This window comes from Rattus norvegicus, chromosome 13 (genome assembly GCF_036323735.1).
Source record: "Rattus norvegicus strain BN/NHsdMcwi chromosome 13, GRCr8, whole genome shotgun sequence".
Lineage (NCBI taxonomy): Eukaryota > Metazoa > Chordata > Mammalia > Rodentia > Muridae > Rattus > Rattus norvegicus.
Genome location: NC_086031.1, coordinates 39,967,323 through 39,986,458, shown reverse-complemented (window position 1 = coordinate 39,986,458; position 19,136 = coordinate 39,967,323). Strand labels below are relative to the sequence as shown.

General features: G+C 42.6%; 1 protein-coding gene across 16 annotated transcripts in view; it reads left to right on the top strand.

The window, feature by feature from the left end:
- Nckap5 (NCK-associated protein 5) overlaps positions 1-19,136 on the top strand; it is a 913,274-nt gene that overhangs the window by 849,391 nt on the left and 44,747 nt on the right. For 15 of the 16 annotated variants that reach the window (XM_017599040.3, XM_039091169.2, XM_039091162.2 and 12 more), the window contains one exon: positions 1,460-1,596. The exons of the other annotated variant lie outside the window; for it this stretch is intronic. In XM_017599040.3, the coding sequence (XP_017454529.1) occupies positions 1,460-1,596 (137 nt within the window). The remainder of the gene's footprint in view (positions 1-1,459; positions 1,597-19,136) is intronic. 16 annotated transcript variants of the gene reach the window in all.

The following is a 19,136-nucleotide window of genomic DNA, read 5'->3' as shown; positions in this document are numbered from 1 at the left end:
CCCAGTTAAAATAACAGTTGTTAAGAAACAAGTAACAGCAAATGCTGATGAGAATGTGGGCCAAAGGGAACCTTTGTCCACTGCTAGTGGGAATGTACAAAGTGCAGCTGCTATTCAAGTCAGTATGGAGATTCCTCAAAAGAACTAATAACTCTTCCCTATGACCCAGTTATACCACTCCTGTGTATTTCTCCAAAGGACTCCAAGAAACCCTTGCCAAATCCATTCTCCCTGCAGCACTAGATACAAGGGCTAAGTTATGGAACCAGCCTAGATGTCCATCAACAAAAGAATAGGTAAACAAAATGTGGTGTGTATACGCCATGGGATTGTTGTCACATACAACTAATAACAGAGTCATATCATTTCCAGGAAAATGCATGCAACTGAAGGTATGCATACCAAAGGAATGCAGCCTTTCTCAGAAAGTATAATATCGTATGTTTCTTGTGGTTTGTGGTTCATAGATTTTTTTATGTAGATACATACTGTCGTGTGTGTGTGTGTGTGTGTGTGTGTGTGTGTGTGTGTGTGTGTGTTAAAATTAGAAGTGAAACTGTAGGGGCTCAAAGGGGAGAAGGAGGGGAGGCTGGAAAAGGTCGATAGGGAAGGCAAGGAAGACTATGCTTAGCACACAATAAATACACACACAAAGCAAAGGAAAACAAGGGCACACAGCTCAATCATGTTTGGGAAAGGCTGAAAAATCAAATTCTTTCCAAGGAAGATCATTAACTCAATGAGGTATTAATCCTCTGAATTAGTTCTTTTCTCATCGATGTGATAAAATACCTAGACAAAACAACTTGTGAAAGGATTTATTTTGGATCACAGTTCCAAGGAGATGCAGCCCATCATAGCGGGGAAGACATAACAGTTGAGAGAAAGGCATGGCAGCAGAAGAATGAGGCTAGCTGGTCACATTACCAGAGAACAGAAGTGGGGTCAGGCTATGAAGCATCAACGTCTCTGCCTTGTTACCTACTCCTTCTAGTGGGGAACAACCCTTTAAAGGTTCTATCACCATCCCAAACAACATTCTCAGCTGGGACCAAGTGTTCCAATGTACCAGCCTCTGGGGAAAGGGGGCATTCTCTTCAAACCACAACAGCCTCCAAAACATATTCCTCATTAATAAAAAGCATTTGAAAGAGGGTCTTAAGTTCCCTACTGGTTTGCTTGCTGAACCCTCTTTTAATCTAGAAAGCCTCAACCTGTTTTGAAAGATGTTAGGGCCCAAGGCAATATGCTTTAGGTCTTTTCTGTAGATATGAATACACAGTTATGGAAATATTTGGACAACCCAGGCTCATAGATGATACAGGAGACCCAACTTTCCCTGTTTTCAGACCTTCATATTATTTTTAAATGTCTCTCTTTCTTCTCCCTAAATTTGTTAAAGGTTGTTTTTGTTTGTTTGGTTGGTTTGGTTTGGTTTAATGTGCCTCCCTTCCTTTAGGAAAAACTAGTTTTGAAAAGCAGAATGGAGCAGAGTCAAAGGCTACCACTGGCCCATCATTTGAATATGCTGAGGATGCAGTGCCAAGTGAGCCCCTTTCAGGATGGAGGGGCGAAGATGCTACTACTGAGAACCAGGTGAGGGGGTGCCATCTACCTGTCTGTCCTGATTGCAAAATCTGAGCTCCTTGAATCCTATAGAGAAAGATTTAATTTTAAATCAAATCTTGCATTGGTTTGCCAAGTCTGCATCAGTTACTTTTCTCATCCTTGTGATAAAATAGCTGACAGAAACAATGTAGGGGAGAATAGGTTCATTTTGGCTGAGAGTTTCAAGGGATTTCAGTCCACAGAAGTAGTAGGAGGGCAGGGCAGAATAGTTCCTTCCCAAGGCAGCAGAACCTATAGTACAACTTCTTTACCTGGTGGCAGCTGAGAGGCAGAGGAGGGGCGGGGAGGGAGGGAGGGAGGGAAGGAGGGAGGGAGGGAGGGAGGGAGAGAGAGAGAGAGAGAGAGAGAGAGAGAGAGAGAGAGAGAGAGAGAGAGAGAGAAACTAAAAGCTGTGCTAGGCTGTCTTCAAATCACATGCATAGACCAGTGAACCACCTATATCGTCTATCTCTGAAACACTCCATAATCTACTATTGTATTTTCATTTCGTATTCTGTGGCAAAAAGCAATTCTGTGAGGAAATGGCTTATTTGGTCTACAGTTTCAGGCAGTAACCTGTTATTTCAGGGAAGTCAAGGCAGGAACTAAAAGCATTACCATATCTGTAGGGCAAAGGGAGAGTAAATGACTGGATCCATATTTCCTTGTATTTCCTCTCATTCAGGAACCCCTGCCTAGGGAATGATACCACCCACAGTGGGCTGAGTCTTTTAACATCAAATTAACAATTAAGGCCTTCTTCCACAGACATGACCACAGACTATCTGGCTCTAAATAATCCCTCACAGAGACTCTCTAATCAGATAGTTCTAGGTTCTGTCACATTCAGTTAAAATTAACCAGCATATCCCTCAAAACACTAACTAGAAATGTGGTCATGTAGGGTCCAGTGTACATCCAGTTAATAACAGCATAGAAACTTTCATCTATGTCTTAACCTCTACCCAGAACTAATATTAAATTGAAAGCATATACAGTCAGGAATTGCTGGCGTCTTAAAAGCCATCTCCCTTTTGGGAGCCAAAAAAAAAAAAAGTTATAAATGGGACAAATAATGCTCTTTTCTTCCAAGGTTCTGTGTTATTGAACCATGTGACCCACTTTTTTCATGACTTCTAAGAAGCAAGGAACAAAGGAATAGGATCCAGATCATTGAGAATATCTTAAATATTCTACAAACTGGACACACCAGGCAATAACTCTCCACTGCAGCATTAAGATGTATCTGATGACCCAGGGTGGATTCAGAGAAAAGCACTCAGCAGATCACAGTGTCTTGAGTTCATCTGTGAGGAAATGCTGACTGACAGATCTCCTGTAACCCAGACCAGTCTTGAATTCATTATATAGTTGAAAATGATCTTGAACTCTTTCTCGTCCTGTCTTCATTCCCTGAGTGTGTAATCACAGACTTGTGCCACCACACCTGATTAATGTGGGCCTGAAGATGGAACCCAGGGCTTTGTGCAAACAAAACAGGTGCTCCTCCAGCTGAGCTAAATCCTCAGCCCTGAATATACGTATTTCTAAATATTTTTCAAATTATAATGTCATTCCCTCCTTCTTTTTCTTCCTTCCAAAACCCTATCATGTACCCTCCCTTGGCCCTTTTTCTCTTTAATTGCTCTTAAATATATGGTGTGTGTGTGTGTGTGTGTGTGTGTGTGTGTGTGTGTGTGTGTGTACACAATATCATACAGACTGAGCAGGTTATATTCATATATTTAAGAATATGCATATTTCAAGTACTGAGAGAATGATGTTTTTATTGCCAATTCTGCTTCAAAGAGAAAGCTAGTAGGGTGGTTGAACTTCACAAGCACATTGTTCATAGTGGTACAAGTAACCAGCTGAGTTACATCCCCAGCCCATCAGGTTGCTGCTTTGCATCCTGTCAAATGTAACAAAACATACCACCTCCTCCCTAGAGTCCCACTTTTCTGTTCATAAAACACCAAGTAAACATACATCTATTCTCTCAGGGTTGCTTTCTTTTGCCTGACTGAAAAATGTTAAGAGTCCACTTGTTAGCATAGAGTCTGCCCACAGATGCAGGATTTAGGAGCTGAGTAGGTGGCCCAGTGGGTGAGGGAGCAGAGAAGTCATTTTGTAGCTTTGTTTCCACAGCGCTACCCACTCTAATTTGCCAAGTTGAGAAGAACAAACATTCCTTCCCCATGTATGCAGTCAGGACCTTGTTTACATGTGAAGGTAGGGACAGAGGGGATAGAAAACAGAACAAGCCAATAAATCAATAAAGCAGTTCACGAGGCCCTACCCCTCTCTGAAGAGCTATAGGAAGTTAATAGTTGCTGGGGAAAAGAAAAACATTTTTTAGTGGTGTTGCTAATGATAAAGGTGCCCATTCTAGTATCTAACCCATCACCAGCACTCTTGTAGGTAACATCTCAGCCTTGCTCCCACAAACATCCCCTCATCCATGCATCTCTACAGAACCTCAGACTTAGGCTCATGGAAGGAACCCTGAGTAAAATCAATAGATGGGAGAGGAGAGACATGCTGGAGAAGGGAGAGTTTTGAGGAAGAGGAAACAGATCAGTTGGAGTGAGAGGGGCGACAGAGGGATAGGGGGTGAATATAATCAAAGTACATCATTTAGATGTGTGGAAATGCCACAATGAAACCCATCATATATAAGTAGTATGTGCAAATAGAAGAAAACAAAACAGATTGGAGGTGAGTGCTTGACACATCCCTGTGGCCACCCCTCACTGTTCTCATCTCTTCTGCTAGTCAGCTCTCTGTTACCGCAGCAAAATGACAAGCAACCTTGCAGCCGAGCAGGGTGACTCACACAGTAATCCCTGCTACTCCAGAGATGTAGACTGAAGGGAAAAAGGTCAAATCACAGCCTGAACAATGTAGTTAGGACCCTGTCTCAAAACTGGAGTCCCAGGCTAGAGCATAACTCAGTAGAAAACTTGTCTATGAAAGGGCCAAGCATTTAATTCCGATACCAAACTAATCATTATCATCCATTTTCAAAGAAAAGAAGTCTAGTCCTTGATAAGTTGGGACTATGGAAGAAAAGCACGTCTTGTCCAGAAGTATGGGATAGGGTAACACTGCTTACCTCACATTTGGGATGTGAAAAGAAGAGGAAGGAAATGGCTCCCTCTATCCTGATTTTTCATTGCTCTAATGACTTTACAACCTCCCTAGACACCACCTTTTGAGTGTTTCACCAGCTCCCAATAGCCTCCAACTGGGAACCATGCCACCACCGCAGGGGCATTGGAGAGACACGCCAGGTCCAAGTCAGCAAGCCAGTCAGTTGATGAAGAAGAAGAAAATCCAAGCTGAGTCCCCTTTGTTCTCTTGAAAACTGCCCTGCCTCCCAGGCTTCTCATCTCTGACGGTCATGCACTGTCACTGTAGGAATTCCAACAGCGTGCTTGGCTCTTTGTTCTCCTACCCCTTTTTGACCACTCCACAATCCTGCTAGCTTCATTTCCCACATATGTCTCAGATCTGCCTCTTGTTCCCTGCCCCTGCCCCTAGCACAGTCCAAGCCCTTAGCTGAGTTATATGGTCTCATTGTCTTCCCTTCTGCCTGCCCCATGCCCCAACCCATTCATTATCCACATTGCCATCCACGCACCCTCCCCCAAACGCAGTATATCATGACATGGCCCCTTTGCTTAAAGCTTTCCAGTACATCTTCCGTATTCACAAAGTCCAGTCTCCCAGGAGACTTGACCCCTAAACTCACCAGTCCACACATATTAAATATATATATCATTTTGTATGGCAGTCATTGCAGTGAAGTGAATTTTTTACTTTCGTCTTAGGTTTTCATGAATGTGTACATTTTATGTTGAACATAAACTTCTATCCTCTCCTTGTTTACCCTTCCACCTCTAATTAGTGCCCCTTATTTCATAGACAGACTCACTTCACTCACTTCACATCATATACACATACATGACTTCATATTTTCATAGAAAACCTGCGAACCACAACTAAGAGAAAATATGTGCTATTTGTCTAAGACTAGCTTCAAGTACATGGCGTGATTATCTCCAGACACATCTATTTCCTTCCAAATTTCCTAACTTACTTCCATTATGTGGCCAAGAAAAATTCCATCATGTACATATACCACAGCATCCATTCCTCTTTGTTGAGTGTCTAGATTGGTTTCATAACTTAACTATAGTGAATCGTGCCTCAGTAAACACTGATGTCTTACGGATCTCTGTGCCATGCTGACTTAGAGTCCTTCAAGTAAATACCCGGGAGTAGCATAGCTGGGTCATGTAGTAATTCCACTTTGAGGTGTTTTGGAGAGCGTTCCATAGTGACTGACTCATCTATGTTCCCTCAGTGGTTTTGAAGCCAACTACAGGAGCAAGGTAAGGTATGGTTCCCGCTTTGTCCTGGGACTTTGCCAGGAAAATGTGATTTCAAACAAAAATACAAAAACAAACAAACAAGCAAGCAAACAAAACAAAACAAAACAAAAACAGCCTCTAACCACTCATTTCTTTCTGAGAATGACAACAGGACACTCTAGGAGGGAGAGTCACGTTTACATAAAACTTAGCCCATCTGAGGCTCCTGAGGCTGAGTCTGTGCCCTCTGTAGCATTTCTATGGAATCTGTTGTCTAGCCTCCCTCTGTCAAGACAGCATGCAGCAGAATAATTTGCCTTCCAGTCTACAGACCCTAGCATACCTATTGGTACTGACAAATCCCCTTGGAAAGGCCAGTGGCTTCTTCTTCAGTTTTTCTCATTCATTCCTCATGAGAACTTTATACAGGAGATGTTTTGTCTTGGTTTTATAGATGAGGAAACCAAGCACCCCTAACCTGACACTGATGGTTTAAAGTTCACCAAGCTGCATCCTCTTACGGGAATCTCAGAAGGGTTAGATTCTTTGCCCCTTCCAGAAAAGGATGGTGTCATGTCTCAGAGAAAGCCCCTGGGCAAAATCTGATATGCTCTAAAAATCTACTTATTGAATAAATAAATGTCTGGCTGATGGGCCACGTTCATTGATGTTGATTAATACTGGTTTAAAGATATACTTTGTAATGACATTCTCAGTTGTTTCTGGTAAAATATACTTAAAGTTCCAGACCATAGTCAATCAGGTGGCCCCCCTGGTCAGTGGGTCACAAAACAAAATGAAGAAAAATGACCCCAAGAGAGAGATTTGTGGAGAGGATGTGGGAGTAGAGAAGATTCTGGGAGATGAGAGAGGGTGGGTGTGAGGATGTTCACTGTGTCTGATGTGTATGTGTGAAATTGTCTGTGAACATGTTTTTACCACCCAGGGACTGAACAAAAACAAACTACCCTATTCTCCAGAAACCATCGACTGTCGGTAGCTCCTCAATTAGGGGTGGAGGCCTTCAAAGACTCTCCCCACTCCATGATTGAACTTTGAGTGGCTTGATTTTCTGGAGGCAAACTCTGTAAGTTCATATCCTGAAGACACTGATTTACTCCGGCCCTCTCTCCAACCACTGCCTCTTACAGTGTTCATGTCCTTTCTTCTCTGGTGACTAGCTAACTTTATAAGTATTTTGCCTGCACAAATGCATGTACACCACACGTATGCAGTTGTCCATGGAGACCAGAAGAGTGTGTTAGATCTACTGATCCTTGAGGGAGCCACTCTGTGGGTGTTAGGAGCCAAGCTCAGGTTCTCTGGAAAAATAGCAAATGCTCATACCCACTTATCTATCTCTCTAACCCCAGCAAATGAATGTTCATTTGAAAATTATTATTTGCATTTCTCTGAAAGTTGAATACTTTTCCCAAAGTGATATTTTAAAAGCTTGTTTTTAAAGTTTATTTTAAAATGTAATTTTGGGAAAATTCTCTAACCCAGTCCTTCTTTAATGGGGGCCTTAAAGCATTGGCTTTTGCACTGCTGGGGACATGATTCATTTGGAAAAGTGCTTAACCATACAAGCATGAGGACCTAAGTTCAAAACCCAGAGAACCCTTGTTCTAGAAAGCACAGGCAGGCAGATCCCTCAGGATTACTGACTGCCAGCCCAACTTCTTGGTATGTTCCAAGCCAGTAAAAAACCCTGTCTATAAAACAGGTTGGGCAGCTTTTGTAGATGGGTGTCTGAGGTTGACCTCTGGCTTTTACATTCACACATACTCTTGCATACATGCACTGATACACAAAAGCACTCCATACATGAACAAACATAGCCCTGTGTATATATAAAATTACTCCTTCCCATGGTCTACAGTTCAGCACAGTATGGGGCTTCTTTGAAGAGGACCTCCTGCTTTTCACAAGCAGTGCACACAAAATGCTGTGGTTAGGAGAAATAATCAAAGCCTTGGGACTGGATTCCCGTGGCCACCTGACTACGCTCACCTCATCAAGCCCTGGTTTGCTGAACAAGAAGTACATTTTCTTCACTTCAAAGTAATTACATCCAACAAATTACAAAGCACCGGGCCAGTTGAGTTAAAAACAATTGGTTTTGCAGTAATTAGAAGAGTACAGGAAAATGATGACTGTGGAGCAATATTGAAAGGGACGCTGAGCGATGAGGGCCCTGCTTTCCACCCATTCTTCAGCGTGAATATTTAGAGATTCGCAACTAATTATGCAGAGATGATGAATTTTAAAAAACCCTGCCACCATGCCTTCCCAAGGCCAAAGGCTGGCTATTAATAGAGCTATCAGATTTTGCTGTATTATAGAGAATTCACACAGTTGCATCTATTTTAAAGTGCTCATCTGGGGCATCACTTAAAGATGACGAATCTGTGTGATGTGCAGAATCAGCATTGGGTTGAACTAAAACCCAAACTTATTATAATCACCCCAGATTTCCCCAGACAGATCTGTTGTTTAAAATGGACACTACAGGTAAGAGCTATCTTAGTTCATGACATTGAACTCAGGTCTTAGGAGAATGGAGGCAGAAATATCCCTGGAGCGCATTGTCTCCTTCCGCACGTGCTGAGATTACAGGCATGCTCTAGCACACTGATACGGTTTTTTTAAACCATCATAATTTTTTAATTCTATGTATTTGTTTATTTCTGTTTGAGGGAGTGTGTATATGAGTATAGATCGTTCCAGAGGCTTGACACATTGGATTCTCTAGAGGCTGGCATTCCAGATGCTTGTAAGCCACCAGATATGGGTGCTGGAAACCAAACTTGAGTTCTCTAGAAGAACAGTACTGAACTATCTCTCCAGCGCGCACACTCACACACACACACTCACACACTCACATTTTTATGTTAGCTGCAGGCTCTGAGGATTGGACTCAACTCTTCATGCCTTCAAGTTCTTTATCAATAGCCGTCTCCCCAGCCCGGTTTGCTTCGTCTTTGACAAGTCCACTCTAGCTCGAGGTGAATCCTAGTTCGAGGTGAATGGGCATGAGTAGTGACATGTGGGATTTTGTTAGCTCACATGCAACTAGAGGCTGACACGTATTAAGTACCAGCAGTCTGCTCTGAGACCCTCACCAGAACCCGGGGCTCCAGTTTCTTTGCATCAGCATTTAGGGACCTTCAGAAAACCAAGTACTTTTCTGTTGCTCGCGTTCAATCTCTGCCCCCTTGCTGTTTCCGGTGGCCCGAGGTGTCGCACACAATAATGAAACAAGCAAAAGCAATCCAGCCAGCTTCCCCAAATCATGTGGTCAAGAAGGAGCCATCAGAAAGAACCCACTGTGCCCTCAGACAGGCTGGAGAGAAGCCGCTGCAACATGACCTGCATTTAATTACTTGAGCAGCATGCGCATCCTGGGGCCCTTAAGAAAGCAAATGCAGTGATAGACAGAATGAGTTTACCCTCCTGTCCAAAGAGCAACACGCCGTAGCAAGGACATCACTCAATTAAATTGGACTGCGGGGGATGAAGGCAATGGAGGCCCAGGCTGGGAACCCTAATGAGACATTTGGAGGGAAGACAGATGCACCCCCCAGAGTTTGTTCCCTTTGACGGAAAGTTTTGACCCTCTGTCATTACCATAGCTCCCCCAGCATTGTGCCCCTTGAGTTTGAACATATTGAAGCTCAAAACATTTAAAAAGAATCTTTTAAGTACGAAGAAAAAAAGTCAGTCCTTGGTTAATAGGAACTAGGTATGTATTGGGGTTGGCGTGGGGGCCCTCAGGCCATACTTAGTGCTGTGACTCTTTGGCTGCCAGGACTGAAAGCACACAAGCAGATTCTTCCCCTCTGAGTACTATGAACAGAACAGCATGAAGTATGACATGATAAGAACTAGAGGTGTCGTTCCGGGGAACCCCAACGTTTATGCGATCCAGGCCCTGTAATGGTTACACATAGTCCCTTAATCCACACAATGCATTGAGAGTTCACACCCAGTCACTAAGCCACTGAGTTGTGTGCCCTGTTGTAGGAAACAGTTGGCAATTTCTGAAGACCTTTGGATGGTCACTGCTCCAAGGGGCCAGTTGGCTGTTATCTGCTGCATATACACAAGGCTTGCAATGCATAGGATATCTCCCAACAGCAAGAAGTAAATGGGTAGATGTCTGGAGTGACAAGCAACAGTCATCAGTGGATTAACCTTTGAGTACAGGAAATGCTCACCAGGTCAGAGAAGCTGTCAGCTGAGTCAGAATATAATGGCAGCCTCATTCCCCATGCCCAGCAGGGGCATTAAGGCCCAGTTCAGCTGCAAATCCAGTATTAAGATATGCTTCCTCCAAAGGGATTTTTAAATTAAAAATTTAAATCAATCTCTCTCTCTCTCTCTCTCTCTCTCTATCTCTCTGTCTATCTCTCTGTCTCTGTGTGTGTGTTCCTCTCTCGGTGCAGGTGCATGCATGCCATTGCGTACATACAGAGGAGATCAGAGGAGTATCAGCTCTTACCTCCTACCTCCTTTGAGGCATGGTCTTTTGTCCTGTGATATGAACAACAGACTAGCTGACCCATCTTTTGAGGGATTATTTTGTCTCTGCCTCCCAAACCACTGGGTTTGCAGATGTGCTCTGTCACATCTGGCTTTTACAAGGATTCTGTGTATCCAGACAAAAGTCTTGATACTTCTTCGGCTAGTGCTTTACCTACTGCCCAATCTCCTCAGCCTCTCAGGCCTTGCAGACTTGCCTAGTGACCAGGTAGGTGCCTTTGTCAGACGGAGTCGGGCAGATACTGAGCATAGACCATCACAGGTGGGAGCACATGAAGTGTCTGATTAGTATTACAGTTCTGTTTCAGTCACAGAACATGTGCCCCGAGGAGTCAGAAATCCTTCACAGACTTGAAAGTGACTTGAGGACAGTTAATCCTCACTGTGCTCTAGTGAGGCAGGTAAATTGCAATTAGATGGGAAAAGTACAGTTGTCAACAGGTGTTCCAGGTTCCTTTGGGAACACAGAGATTCATATTAGGCTTAAAAGTACATAGTGGCATTTGGAGAGAGTCCCTCGCCAGAAGTATTCCTAGTGAATGGTTAAGAGAAGGAAGATTAATAGCAATCTAATGAAACCCTCAGGTAGATCTATACGAGACACTTCCTTGAAGAATTGGGACAATTAGTGTAAAGAATGAAGAAGTATCTTTTCAGAATTATTATAATGCGTAACAGAGAAAATCATGTGTAAACCTTTGAGATGCTGCAAGGGAGGTGTATCAGTTACTTGTCTCATTGCTATGACAAAATACCCGCAAAATAACTTAAATCATACGAGTTTATTTGGGCTCCCAGTTCCAAGGATATACAGACCATTGTGGGGAGGTGCAAAGGCAGGATAGTGTGGAGGCTGCTCCCGTGGCATCCACAGTCGGGAAGGGGAAAGAAATGGTTTCTGGTGCTCACTTTCTCCTTTCTGTTCGGTCCAGGACCCAGTCCATGGGATGGTGCTGCCCGTGTTTCTCCACCTCTGCTAATTTAACCTAGAAACTCCCACGCAGATATGCCCAGGGCTTTATTTCCTAGATGATTCTAGATCCTGTCAATCAGTATTAGACACCACACACTGAGGCAGATGCACTTTCATTGTCCTGCACGTCTTACACAGAGACTTTAAAAATCAGGAAGAAACTACTTGAAACATCCTGTCTACCTACTCATGCCTCTTTAGCCTCAAACCTAGAAATATATGCTTATTTTACCCCAAAGCAGATGATCTTGGGGGAGGGGATGGTTTCTTCCTACCCAACAACCAGAAGTCTTACCAAGAAAATTATCAACTATTATTCAATGCCTCACCCAATGGGATCCTTTCTAAAGCTTCTGGAGTCTATAGCCTAGAAACTCTGACTGTATGTCAGAGATGTTCAGGTCTAGAAGGGACCACTAGTCCCTTCCCTTGGTGGTCTGACTCCTGACTTTATGATCTTGGATAGAAGATGCTGACCTCTCTGAGTGTCCCTTCCCTCTGCCACATCACAACTACATTACCACCTCATCAAGGCATAGTTCGAGTATGATAGTAGACTGGACTTTCAATGCACAGTGTACTCGAAAGGTGAGAAGTAATGTATCGCAAAAAGCAAGAGAAGCTGGGGCGGGTGGAACACGCCTGTAAGTAATCACCACTGCTTGGACAGCTGAGAGCCCAGCATGGTCTACAGAATGAGATTTTTATCTCAAAATAAAAACTAAAGGAGGGGATATATAGCTCAGTAACAGAATGTTTGCCCGACATCCACAAAGCCCTGAGTTCAATCTCTAGCAGGAGAAAAAGAAAAGGGGGAGGGGATTAAGGTTTATAATGTTCAAATAAGAGCACAGAGACTTTAAAATAATATGTAAGCTTCAATAATATAAAACTGACACCCAGAAAGGAAGCCACTTCGTATTTTAGTCAGGGCTCTACAGTTTTATTAAGGAGAATTTCTACTGCTCAAATACGTTCTGAGGAAGAAAGAACTGATTTAAAGTTCCCAGACACAAGGCCAACAGCTTTTTACTTCCTTGTATTTACTCTCACAATGAGCAGTACTATCCGAAACAATCACTCAACAGCACTGTGTGCAGACAAACCTGTATGGGGACTGGAAGGACAGTGAGGCTAAATCAGAGAGAGGGGAGTTCCATGTTTAATTAGAGCAGGGATTTTTATGATCAAGGGCTAAATCAGCTCACTCTCTGAGAGATTTAATTAGAGCAAAAGACTTCCTTCCCAGGGGCTGAGCTGACTCTGGACTGTGTGCACACAGAAAGGGGAGTAGGGAGTTGACTACAGGCTTCCCTGTTGTGTTGTCTTGCTCTACTGTTGAGAAAGCCCCCAACTCAGAGGCATCATTTGAAGTGTTTTCCTTCTGCTTGAGTTTTCCGCAAACCCATCTTTTGCCTTGGTGTGTTTGGTCCTTCTTATCCCATGATACACATCACTTTACTCTCTTCATTCTGTGGTATTCCTTCTAAGCTGACTAGTTTTAGGTCAACTTGGCCCAACCTAGCATCATTTTAGAAAAGGGAACCTCAGTTGAGAAAACGTCTCCCATTGGGTTGACCTGTGGACAAACCTTTGGTTCATTTTCTTGGTTGGTTCTTGTTATGGGAGGGCTCTGCTCACTGTGGGCACTGCCACCCCTGGGCTGTTGGTCTTGACTTCTTTAAGAAAGCAAGTTGAGCAAGCCATGAGGAGCCAGCCAGTAAGTAGTATTCCTCAGCTTCAGTTCCTGCCCCAGGTTTTTGCCTTGAGTTCCTGCCCTAACTCCATTTTATGACTATGATGTGGAACTGAGAGCTGAATTAAACCCTGCCACCACAAGTTGGTCTTGGTGTTTATTCACAACAAAGAAGTCCTTAGACACTTCCCACTAGGTTACTCTTAAACATATTCCTAAGTGTGAATAGGATTCTTCAGAAGGCAAGACTATAGGATCAATGTGTCTTTGCTATAGTCCAAAGGCTATGCTAGCACTGTCAATTGTACTAAATGTCCCAGGAAGTGTTTGCAATGCTTAAAAGACATGAGGACCAGGGAGATGGCTCAGTGGGTAAAGCACTTGCCATGAGTGCCTGGGCACCCGAGTTTGGATACGCCCCAAAACACAAGAGGTTGGATGCATAGTTCTATTGCTCCCACAGATGGGAGACACATGGAAAAATTTTCAGAAACTCATGGGCAGACTAGCCTGGGATACACAGTTGCAAACAACATAGATAAATAGGCCCAATGCTTTATGCTGTCCTTTAACTTCTACATAGTTCCCACACGTGCGCGCGCGCGCGTGCACACACACACACACACACACACACACACACACACACACACACACACACACACTTTATCCAAGACCATTACTTGGTGATTTTGACCATTACCTTGGTGTTACAGGTAGCTTTTATACCTGTAACAAAATAGCCAATGGGAACAACTTAAGGGAGAACAGATTTACTTTGCTCATGGTTTCAGGGGTTTCAGCCCATGGAGGAGACAGATAGAGCAGCGCATATCTTGGTAGGCAGGAAGCAGAGTGGAGCCGTAACAGGAAAGGGCAAAATATTGCCGTTGGGCGTGCCCCTTACCTGCTGACCAGTTACCTTCAATCTGCTCCCATCTTCCCGAGTGGCCCCACTTCCTGATAATCTATTTCAGTGCTGAGTCCATCAATGGAGTAAAGAGTGGTCAGAGTCCTGATGATGTGTCATCTCAAGAACCGCCCTCAAATATATACACAGAGGTAGCTGTATTCCTCTCTGTGAACATCTTTTGGTCTCTGAGTTTTCATTTGCCTTGTTAGTCTGTGTCATCACAGTTTCTATAAACTCTTCAGAGTCAGGAAGGGTTTCCCCTCCTTCATGTATCATAGAGGGACCTCCATTTGCCTATGACATCACATAGGAAGTTCATGCGTGTACATGTTTTATTTTTATCATGGTCAAACACCAACTGTTTCAGACCAAACTTTGCCCTATTCCTGAGTTAGTTTTTAAAACTTAACAGTTCTTCTAGAATCTTTGTGCCTTGGATTTTATCTTTTTATAGGAATGCAAAGTAGTTTTTGCCTTACAGACATGTGTTTTGTGTATATGCTGTGTGTTGTGTGAGAATAATAATTTTGTATGAGTGTTTTAATTTTGTGTGTTTGTTACAAGTGTTGTGTGTTATACATCTGTTCTGTATCGGTTATGAGTGTCTTTTGTGTATGTTGAGTGTATATTGAATGTGTCGTGTGAATGTTATGTTTGCTGTTTCTGTGTTAACTATGTTGTATACATCTGTTGTGTATCTGTGGTATGGGTGTTATGTATACATCGTGTGTTGTCTATAGTGGATCTATTGTGTGCATTATGCATGCTGTGGATGTAATCTGTGTATTGTGATCCTGTAGAATAAACACAAGGGCTCATGCTTGCTGGGTGAGTGCTCTACCACAAAGTTGCCTCCCTAGCCTATTAAAAAAAAAACTTGGCTTTGCAATTGTCTTAAATCACTTTCATATTAAAAAGATAAAGGGCAGAACGATTAGTTTCTTTTATTGGCAACTGTGAAAGAGGTAATTGGTAACTGGGTAAGATGAATTTATCTCCATTTCTTCATGATGTGATTAACTGAGTAGCCTGAGGCTCTCACCCCTGTCTAGAATTTGCTACATCAGTCATTTACCATAAGGTATGATTAATTATAAAGAATCCCACATGCAAGTAAAGGCGGATCCTTTCTTTGCGGTGGCATCCTGAGGACTCATGGGCATGCTGTCCTTCTGTCCCTGTGTGATTGCCTTTGGAGAACTTTCATTGCTGACCTGAACACATACAAGGAAAGGGAATGTGTGTGGATTTTTAGCCCTTTTAAGTGACTCCTCTGCCTGCTGTGATTCCATGGGCGCTTGGTGAGGATCTGTTGGAGACTCTGTGAGTTGTCACTTTTCTGGTTACTGTGACAAAATGGCTAAGGAAAGCAACCTAAGGGAAGAAGGGGGGAGGGAAAATAAAGAGGAAGGGAGAAGAGAGGGAGTGGCCAAAGACACCAATGTTTGCAGGTCTAGATTTGTACTTACCAGTTCAGAAGTCATATTGACATTTGAGTCTTTCCTGCAGTTATCGCTCAACACATCAAGAGCTTGCTTCCAAGTTTCTGTTTCTCCCCAGTGAATAATGTAGGTCTTTTGTGTTGGAAGAGGACTTAGAAACTCTGCCCTTCTTACAGGAGCATGAGCTCTGTGAGGACAGAGATTTCTGTGGGTTGTCATAGTCTCATAATTCCTTATATTTGATGGACGTTTGTTTTTTGGATGGATAGAAGGATTCACGCATCCTTGTATGTGTACATGTGTAAGTATATACATGCATGTGTAGGTGGAGGCATGGATGGATAGATGAATCCACTTTTTCCCTCGTTCATCCTCAACTTCAGAACTGTACCTACTGGCAGGTAACTATGGGACGTGCCGTTTTACAGGTCAGTATACTCCAGTGGAAAGAACTCTAATTAAAGCCTCGGCTTTCTAATTGGCTTTATAATACTATACACAGTGGTTAGAGAAGACAGTCAGGCCTCCAACTCAGGCTAAGGGAGTTCAGTATTTATAGATTATGGATAAGGACTACACACAGCAAATACTCAGGAGAACAAGAAATTCTGCATTCTCTTTGATATGTAACTTAGTATTTGCCGACATGGTGGATGAATGAATGGGAGAATGAGTTAACTGAAAGAGTCTTGAATATGTTCAGAGACTTTGCAAGTTTCATTAGTGTCAGTCCGCAATATCTGTGAGTCACCTGTTCCTCAGATTCTCACCATTCCAGTATGAGAACAGAGAATGCTAGTCATATCAAGATACTGTATACAACATGCCTTCTTTATACTGATGCTTTAGGTTAACATAGAAAGTTCTGGGCTTCATCACGGAGTCTTCATACATATCTTCATACATATGCATCATTACCCTTTGTTCTCAGTTATCCTCCTGCCTCACCCCTCTCCCTTCTTCCTCCTTTTCCAATCCTACTTTGCCTACTACTCTATGCTGTTTCCTACTCCATTTCTCCACCTCTCTAAAGATTGCTCTATGATCCCCCTTTCTGGTTTTATGAACTATAAGCACACACATGCAAATGCATGCATGCATGTACACACATATAAAATTTAAATTTAGGCTCCAAGTGTGAGAGGATACATGCAAATATGTATCGTTCTGAGCCTGACTCACCTTGTTTAAGACAGTTGTTTCCCTGTTGCCTCTGTTTCCCTCAGAATGTCATGATTCTGTTTATCTTCACACCTGCATACAATTCTGTTGTGTCCACATACCACATTGTTCCTTTCTCCTCATCTGCTGATGTACGTCTAAGCTGATCCAATTCCTGACTATTGTGAACCACACAGTGCTGGACAGTGGATGTCTCTGTGGCATGTAATATATTTTTCTAAAGGTATCCTTGCATTGCTGTTCTCTGTTATCATTAATGAATTTACTAAGAGAGGCTTCATGAAGTACAGTTCTGGCAGGATACAGTGGCCAAGGCCTGAAAAGAAATCAATATAAACATTTTCTCCCCTACCTAAAAGGCGATACAAAAAGATTTGGGGGGGGGTACCTAGGTGGGACCTCGTGATACACCCTGCTGTTCTTCGGCGTACACTGTGAACTTCAATGCCATGCCTCTGCCATCCATGAAGCACAAGGTTAAGATGTCCACTGCTCTATGGTAGTGCCTAGAGAGGGCCTAGGGGGAGTTCACAGACATCAGTAAAAGGTCAAAATACATAGATTCCTCCATTCAAAACTATTGCATTTCAGAAGAAGGAATAACTAAACAACTATTTTTACTAACTTGTCAAAGGGGGGAGATCATCTTTAAAAAATTGTCATTTCAGTACCATAAACTGTCTCTTTAGTTCCCCTTGGAGTGCAAGTTCACTCACATAATACATTCAAATTGCAAATGTTATTCCGTATAATATCAGTTAGATCAGACAGAGAAGAAAATTATGGGCTAAAACACCTTAACTTCTGCATTTGTTGAAGAAGAAAAAGCAAAATGAGTTCAATTCCTTGGTCCCAAAGCAAGATGCTATTTAGCCTGGATAATGTAGATGATGGTGTCAAATTATGGTTTTCCTTGCTCTGCACTCTAACTCAGTTCCTGGGGTGTACTGCACTGCCTCACTCTGAGTTTTATAAAAAGAAACTTCATCGTGATTTTGGGGTGGAAGGTAGTGTTCTCAGTCTCCAAGGCATACAGCTTGGATCTGAGGATACCTGCTTCGAAAGACTCACCTTTGAAAGGAAGGCTCCTGTGAAAGGGACCCAGACTTCCCACAGGAGGCTTCTCCTGCTGGGGGACTGACGTGCTGGTCACAGGCAGTCTGTCTTGTTGCTCATTTTCACACAGAAAGCTTCCTCTGATTCTCTGCTTAGAGCTCTGGTGTTGGTTGTAACTTTTGTTCTGGTTTTGAACTATCATGATAAGAGAGTCCCACTTTTACTTTATTTTCTCATTGTGGTACTGGAGATTGATATGTGATCGGGGGCCCGTATGCAAGCAATGTACTACAGCCCCAACCCAGGAGTATTCATTTCATATTTCCCCCAATCCTGTTTGTGTGTGTGTATGTGTGTGTGTGTGTGTGTGTGAGAGAGAGAGAGAGAGAGAGAGAGAGAGAGAATGTGTGTCTCTATATATATGCATATGATGTATGTACAAGTACATATGAAGATCCGAGATGCGAATTCTCTCCTCCCGTGGGTTAGGAGTCAGACACAGCTTGTCACAAGGCTTGGTAGCAAGTCCCTTATTCATTGAGCCACTTGGCCATCATTGGTTTTAACTGAGGAACAAAGACAGGACAAAGCATGGAAAAGACTGGAAAATGAATATTGGTGGTTGAGGAGATGCTTACATACATCAGGAGAGAATTATAGGAACAGCATTGATATACTGCTTATAACCATTTGACAAAAAAAAAGTCTTTTAATATCTTGTGTTAGGAGAACATAAATCAGAAGGTTTCTTTTGCATTTCTTTCATAAGTACAAGTTGTCAAATGACCTTGAAAAAGACTTTGACCTTGTAAGGATGATCGACAATGCTTCTTTATTCATTCCCTCTACACATGAAATATGCCCTTGGGTTGAATTAGCCTATAGACACCAGGAATGTTGAACTGTAGCCTTTTGCAAATAAAACCATCCAGAAACCTCTAGAATGTTCACTGATAGGGTAATAAAAACAAACTGATGCATTTGCATGGTAAAATATTACTCAACAATGAAAAGGAAAACCTGAGAGGAAGAAAGGATGGCATCAGAATTTTCTGGTAGCAACTTTTGTAATGAAGATGCAAAATGAGGGATGAGGAAAACAAAGAGGCAAATATAAGCAATTAAAATATTCTAGCCCTTGGACTCAGAAATGGTTCTACATTTATCATCTTAAGTAACAGTAGAATATAAAAGTGAAGTACTTAGTTCATTATGAACACTATGTCGTCATTATCATCCCATTTGTGAGAATCTGAAGGACGTGGGTGCAAAATCTCTATACTGTATTATTTTATACCATATCATATCACATCCCACGCCTTCATATTGCATTACATCATATGGTATC